Source organism: Camelus bactrianus, chromosome 12, assembly GCF_048773025.1.
Source record: "Camelus bactrianus isolate YW-2024 breed Bactrian camel chromosome 12, ASM4877302v1, whole genome shotgun sequence".
In the NCBI taxonomy this organism is placed as follows: Eukaryota; Metazoa; Chordata; class Mammalia; order Artiodactyla; family Camelidae; genus Camelus; species Camelus bactrianus.
Window position 1 is genome coordinate 31,205,651 of NC_133550.1, and position 7,086 is coordinate 31,212,736.

General features: G+C 51.8%; 1 protein-coding gene across 1 annotated transcript; it reads left to right on the top strand.

Annotated features, from left to right (window-relative positions):
- Nucleotides 1-6,636, top strand: CKAP4 (cytoskeleton associated protein 4). Its single transcript, XM_074375140.1, has 2 exons — nt 1-584; nt 4,144-6,636. Exons 1-2 carry the CDS (start codon nt 138-140, stop codon nt 5,464-5,466), a joined length of 1,770 nt encoding a protein of 589 aa, XP_074231241.1. The 5' UTR covers nt 1-137; the 3' UTR covers nt 5,467-6,636.
- The last annotated feature ends 450 nt before the right edge of the window (nt 6,637-7,086 follow it).

Below are 7,086 nucleotides of genomic sequence, written 5' to 3' on the forward strand. Positions count from 1 at the left end.
CTCTCTCGGCCGCTCCGACGCCAGCAGCGCCCGCGTGCGGCTCGCCCAGCCCCGGGGGAGCCTGAGGAAGTTTCCCGGGCCGCGCGCCCCGCTCGCTCGCCTCGCAGCCCGCGGCCTCACCCGCCGACGCACCCGCCATGCCCTCGGCCAAACAAAGGGGCTCCAAGGGCGGCCACGGCGCCGCGAGCCCCTCGGAGAAGGGCGCCCACCCGTCGGGCGGCGCGGATGACGTGGCGAAGAAGCCGCCGCCGGCGCCGCAGCAGCCGCCGCCGTCCGCGCCGCACCCGCAGCAGCACCCGCCGCAGCATCCGCAGAACCAGGCGCACGGCAAGGGCGGCCACCGCGGCGGCAAGTCCTCCTCCTCCGCCGCCGCCGCGGCCGCCTCATCCTCGGCGTCCTGCTCGCGCAGGCTCGGCCGGGCGCTCAACTTTCTCTTCTACCTCGCCCTGGTGGCGGCGGCCGCCTTCTCCGGCTGGTGTGTCCACCACGTCCTGGAGGAGGTCCAGCAGATCCGGCGCAGCCACCAGGACTTCTCCCGGCAGAGGGAGGAGCTGGGTCAGGGCTTGCAGGGTGTCGAGCAGAAGGTGGGTAACCCCAGCCCCCCAACCCCGGCCGCCCGGCTGCGACCCCCGCACCCCGAGCCGGGCTCCCTCGTGCCCTCCTGGCCGGGCCCCTCGCCCGGCCCAGGCCCCGTGTCCTCCGCCGGCGGCGCGGGCTGCCCCCGCCCCGGCCCCATAGTGGCGAGGCAGTCCCCAGACCCTCTTTGTTAATGGCCGCGGAGGACTCGGCTCCGAGGGATGGACCGCTTCGAGGATGGTCCGGCCAGCCCGGGAGGGTGGGCCAAGGGCCTGTCACAGGACATTAGCGGTGACCTGTAAGGAAGCCGGCATGCTCTGGGGAGTCCATTCTTTTTGGATTAGGAACCGCTGAATGGGCAGAGTTGTCTGAAGAGGAGGTTGGAAGGGAAGCCAGCTCATCCCTGGAAGCCTCGGGCAAGGCCGCACCTCCGCTCTCCCAGTGGGAGACATTTGAGCCAGTTTTAATAGACCCGGAACCTGGGGAAGGAAAAGCTAGTAATCTTACTCGTTTGCGAAGTTCTAATGAAATATTTCATATCTTTAGGCCCCTTGTCCTTTATTGGACCAGTGTGGCTGCATAGGCCTTGGAAGAAGCATATTTCAGCTTTAGAGGAAAGGAAAGGCCAAAAATACTAGGTCTTACTGGTGACTAATACCAGGAGGCACATTTATATGAGGGCTTGCTCACTATCTGATACTCATAGCAACTCTGGGAGGGAAGTCTGGCAGTTTTGACTCCATTTTCCATACCAGAAAATTGAGGTTTAGAGATTAAGTGTATTGATAAAAGACCCCAGCTGGTGAGTGGCAGGACTGCATGACACTGTATAGGCCACGGCCCAGTTCAGGGTCCATAGGGGCCTATTTCAGGTATGGATGGACCCAACTTTCAACACAAAGTTGCTTAAGTTCCACCCTTTCTGTGTTTTTTCCACACCAAATGCAGCTCCTTCTGTCTCATTCCTCCTCCTCCATCCTGCACTAATGTCATTGCTCAATGAAAGTTGGTTGCACGATGGAAACAAAAAATCCCGCCACCACTTCTCAGCCCGGAACTGCTGCCTCCTTTTCCCAGCATGCTGCCTGCCCTGCCAAGTTTCTATTGACTTGTGTGGAGTATGCAGGACTAGGAATTTCCTCTTAAGACTGGCAGAGCAACTGGAGTGAGTCATCTTGCTCCATGCTGCAGGCCAAGGAGGTGACTTTTTGAAGGGAATTAAGCAGGCAGTGCTGCTTTGCCTATTCTGAATGTCAAATCATTCTTAAAACATAGACATACTGCTGGAGTATAATCACTAGCCTCTCAGTTTCCTGTCTTTCATCTACCCACTTACCAATCAGTCATAATATTTAGTGAAGTCTGATAGTCATGTGGCTCCGCATAGGCCTGGTGGAGGGTGCAAAGGTGCAAAAGACCCAAATCCAATTTGTGAAGCAGCACATAGGTAGGTTTCAGTTGAGGGTAACTGCTGTGCGAGTTCAGAAGACAAGAGTGTGGAGTTTGCCTTGGCCTGTACTCTGGTGGCCCAGGGTAGTGCCAGTCTTGATCTAGATGGTGGTGAACTGTGAAGAGAAGGAGTGAAGAACACACTGGCAGTTTGGGGGTCAGCAGGTGGCTGTCCTGCCTGTGGCAGAGTAACATTTAGGAAGTCATGAGAGGGGAGGGTGACGTTGAGGCCCCGATGGTGGAGGTCTTGAATCCAGGTGGAAGAAATTGGGCTTTCTTCTCTCTGCCCCTCCCTTATTTTCTCCTTTCTGGTTCCCACTCCTTCTCCATCACGGCTATGTACAGTACTTTACTCTTTGGGGCTCAGTTTTCCCATCTACACAGTCCAGATTTTTAAGAATTGACCTGGCTGTAAACCACTGAAATAGTGACCTTTCTTTTAATTAAGTAGTGGAATCAAGCTAATATTTAATGTTGGCAGTTCAATTCTAAACCCTCTGAAGGGCCCTTGTTGCCCTGGCAGACCCAGTGGATAGTGAACTAGGATCTAATTTTAATTTTGACTGACACATTAGTTCACCCAAAGTATTTTGGGATTTATTTCTAACGAAGAGTTCCTTTCCTTTCTTTCCCTTTCTTCTCTCCTTGTTTCTTTTGGCAAAATGCAGTTTATTACACCTAACAAAGTTACCATTAGTTCTTTATTTTTTTTTTCCCCTTTGGAATGTATTTTATTTATTTCATTAGTTCTTGATTATCTTCTAATACCCAGTCCAAAATCAGATTTCCCTGACTCTTTCAAAAATATGTCTTTTATAGTTCGTTTGAATCAGGAGCCATATGAGTCTGCACATTACATTTAATTAAGAAATCTCTTCAGTGTCTTTTAATCTATAATAGTTTCCTGTATTTCCCTCTTTAAGTATACCGTTTAATTGTTGAAGATCCTGATTACTGTCCTGTAGAATTTTCCACATTGTGGATTTGGCTGATTGTATTCTCATGGCATGTTTCTCTCATATGTTTTCTGTGAATTGGTGGTGAATTGGTTGATAGATTCAGATCCTACCCTTCCCTTCCCTCTCCCTCCCCCTTTCCCTCTCCGTCTTTCTCTTTGCAAGAAAGCATTTGGCACATGATGTGGTACCATGTGCCACATCAGGATGAAGCCACATCAGGCCATTAATCATCATATGTCCAGCCTCTCAGTACATTAAACCCGATCCCCAAGGTGGTTCCCAGGTCAGACCCTGTTTAGGGTAGAATTTATTTAGAATGAGTGTGTAGTGGTAAACAGGATCATAATGTGTTCACAAAGCCAGAAAATGCTAAGGGATCACTGGTCTACTGGTCATATTTTAAGGTGAGGACAGTGACTTGTTCCGGGTCACACAGCTAAAAGTGGTGAGCACAGACCTGAACCTTGTCTCTTGCCTCCCAGCCTGGTGTCTCCCATGTGCCTCTGCTTTTCTCCTATGAAAACTTGTGAGACTCAGAGTTGCAAGAGCTAGAACCTCAGCTTAAACTAGCTTAAAGAGAGATGGCGGAAAGGAGGGGGAATTTGTTGGCTCAAACTAAAAAGTTCAAGAGTAGATTCCTTCAGGTATAGCTCTATCCAGGGATTTAGATTATGTCTTCGGAACTTAATCTTACCATCTCCCAGTTCTGCTTCCCTCTGTGCTGGCCTGATTTGTAGACTGGTAGTGGTTATGTGCTGATCTGAGCTGTGCCAGGCTTCCCTCATCCTATAGCTAGCAGTCCCAGTAGAAAGAGGATTTCTTTCCCAGTAGTTTTAAGAGAAGTTTTGGAATTGGCTTTGGCCACATGCCCCTCCCTGGGCTAATCACTGTGGCTCCAGGAGGTGGGGGTGGGTGGGTGGATGGGAAGCACTGATTGGTCAGGCCTGGGCTACAGACCAACCCTGGAGCACTTGGAGGGGGCCTTCCAATTGGTCCCCCAAACCACATGGACTGTGTGCAGGGATGGTTCTCCAAAGGAAAATTATGGTGCTGTTCTGGAGGAGGAGGGACCTGGAAGCTGGGCAGACAAAAAGCAATGTGGCTGAATCGCATAAAACCTGCCGGCTCTTTGTGATTAACATCGAGATTTTGATTTCAGGTGCAGTCTCTGCAAGCCACTTTTGGGACTTTTGAGTCCATAGTGAGAAGCTCCCAACACAAACAAGATCTCACAGAGAAAGCCGTGAAGCAAGGGGAGAGTGAGATCAACCGCATCAGTGAAGTTCTACAAAAACTCCAGAATGAGATCCTCAAAGACCTCTCTGATGGGATCCACGTGGTAAAGGACGCCCGGGAGCGGGACTTCACATCCTTGGAGAACACAGTGGAGGAGAGGCTGACCGAGCTCACCAAGTCCATTAACGACAACATCGCCATCTTTACCGAGGTCCAGAAGAGGAGCCAGAAGGAAATAAACGACGTCAAGACCAAGGTGGCCTCTCTGGAGGACTCAAAGGGGTACAAGCAGGATTTGAGAGCCCTGAAGGAGGTTGTGGAGGAAATACAAACCTCGGTGAAGTCCAGAGAGAAGGACATTGAGGCCCTGAGAAGCACCGTGCAGACCATGGAGTCAGATGTCTACACGGAGGTCAAAGAGCTGGTGAGCCTCAAACAGGAGCAGCAGAGGTTCAAGGAGGCGGCCGATTCGGAGCACCTCACCTTGCAGGCGCTCACGGAGAAGATCCTGCAGGCGGAGGAGACGGCCTCCCGCCTTCCCGAGGAGATCCGGAGACTCGAGGAGGAGCTCCGCCAGCTGAAGGCCGCAGCCCTCGGGCCGGAAGAAGACGGGGCCTTTAGAGCCTCTGAGGCCTTCGAGACTCTACAGAAGGAGAGCCAGGGCTTGGACTCGCGGCTGCAGAGCGTGGAAGACGGCGTGCAGGCGGCACGCGCGGCCTGGGAGCGCCAGGGCGAGGGCCTGGAGGCTCTGCGCGCGCAGGGCGAGGAGCAGGCGCGGCGCCTGGCGGAGCTGCAGGAGCGCGTGGCCGGCCTGGGCCCCGGCCCCGATGAGGCAGAGGCCGACGGCCTGGCCGGCGCGGTGCGAGGCCTGGGCCAGGCCCAGCTCTCGCTGTCCGGCGACGTGGAGGAGCTAAAGCGCCGCGTGGCCCAGCTCCCCGGCGCCGTGGAGGCGCTGCAGAAGGTGCAAGAGCAGGTCCACGCGCTGCTCGGCCGCGACGCCGCCGCCGCGCCCCCGCAGGACCTGCTGGACAGACTCTCCTCTCTAGACAACCTCAGAGCCTCCGTGGGCCAGGTGGAGTCGGACTTGAAAATGCTTAGGACTGCCGTGGACAGTTTGGTCGCGTACTCAGTGAAGATCGAGACCAATGAGAACAACTTGGAGTCGGCCAAGGGTTTGCTAGAGGACCTGAGGAATGACTTGGATAGGTTGTTCGTGAAAGTGGAAAAGATTCACGAGAAGGTCTAAATGGATTGTGTGTGCAGGGCGCGGACGGCCCTGCCAGTTTCTCTTGACCAAAAACGTGTTGTCCGACCCCGCGCCTCTCCCCCCGCGGTGTGGCCCCTCCCGAGGAGCTGGCCCTGCTCCACCACCTGGACCACCAGGGCTATTTGTGTTTTCGTGCCCGGTTAATTTATTTACGGTTGTTACCACACGCCGTGGGTTGCTCAAGTTCTCTGCTTCTGCTTTGGGTGGGTTTCCTGGAGACCTGGCCCCTGTCAATCAGAGATGCCTTCTAGAAGGGATCTCTGTCGGGTGTCAGGGAAGAACTATAGTGGCTGCAAGCGAGGATTAGCAGAAGCAGATTAACCTCAAAAACCCCTGGCTGGCTGGCAGATTTCAAATTAAAAAAAAAAGTGGTGGGGAGGAGGCACTTTTCTTTCTAATTGTCTTTAAGGAAAATTCATTTTACTTTTTTTTTTTTTTTTTACTACTTCTGGCTGAAGTTTTCATGAGATGTCACTCACTTCTTGTCTTCCACTTTAAACTGGTTACACCTCATAAATGTCAGCTCTGAATCGGGAGGGGGACAGGCCCTTCCGTTTTTAGTTGAAAAGAATCAGCTGCTTGAGGGTCACCTCCTGTGGTGTGGGTGTCTTTTTCCATTCCTGAATCCTCTCGTGATCTCAAAGGTAACTATGCAAAGAATCCAGGCGGTTCTGAATGTGAAGGCCCAACACCCCACAGTCCCCTGTGGCCACCCTGTGTCACCTCTTGGTAAGGACCCCAAATAATGCATTTAGAATAAGGGTTTAGACTCCCTGAAAGGGGAGTCCTTGGATTCTTTCAGGAAATGTATTACGAGAGCTGCTCATAAAGGCTTGGGCCACCTCCCTGGGGAATGGAGGCTGCGTCTTTATGTTGCCATGATGTCCATGATGGGTTTTGCTGTCACAGCAGGCCCCATCTGTCAGTGAGGAACGTGTGCATTTTCTGTAGCTGTTTGCTGTTTCCCTTTCCCTTTGAGCTGTACTGTTCTTTAATGGCTGTCTTGCCCTTTAAAAAAAAGAAAAAAAAGAGAAAAAGTAAAAAATGAAAAGAAAAAGAAAAAAAAAGGTTTGTTTAGTTTACTGTGAAATGAACTGTATGGCTTATTTACAGTATTTTTAATTCTTAATAAACACTTGAGCTTTGTTACGACTTTTCCAGAGTGATTGCTTTCTGAGAATTTAGTAAGTTTCAATGATACACTTTATTAATGTGCAGTATACAGGATTAGAAAGATGGGTAAGTTTTCAATTTTAAGACACTTTTTCTTCAATTCTGAAACCAAGATGGCCTCCCTCTTAGGCCTGGGGCTATACCTTTGATTGACAATTAGCAGGCCCGTTTATAGGTCATTGCCTGACTCCAGCTCTTAGCTACAGCAAAGGGTCTCAACTCTGGCTACCTATTAGAATCTCCTAGGAGCTTTTAAAAATTGCTGGGGCGCATCCCCATGGATTTGGTTTCAGTGAGTGTAAAGAGGGCTGGCACTAGCATTGTAAAGGCTCCCTAGCTGATTCTAATGTGCAGCCAAGTTTGATAACCACTATCTTGGGCCATTCATGGCCGTTGACCTCTATGTAAACCTGGGCATATTTCCTT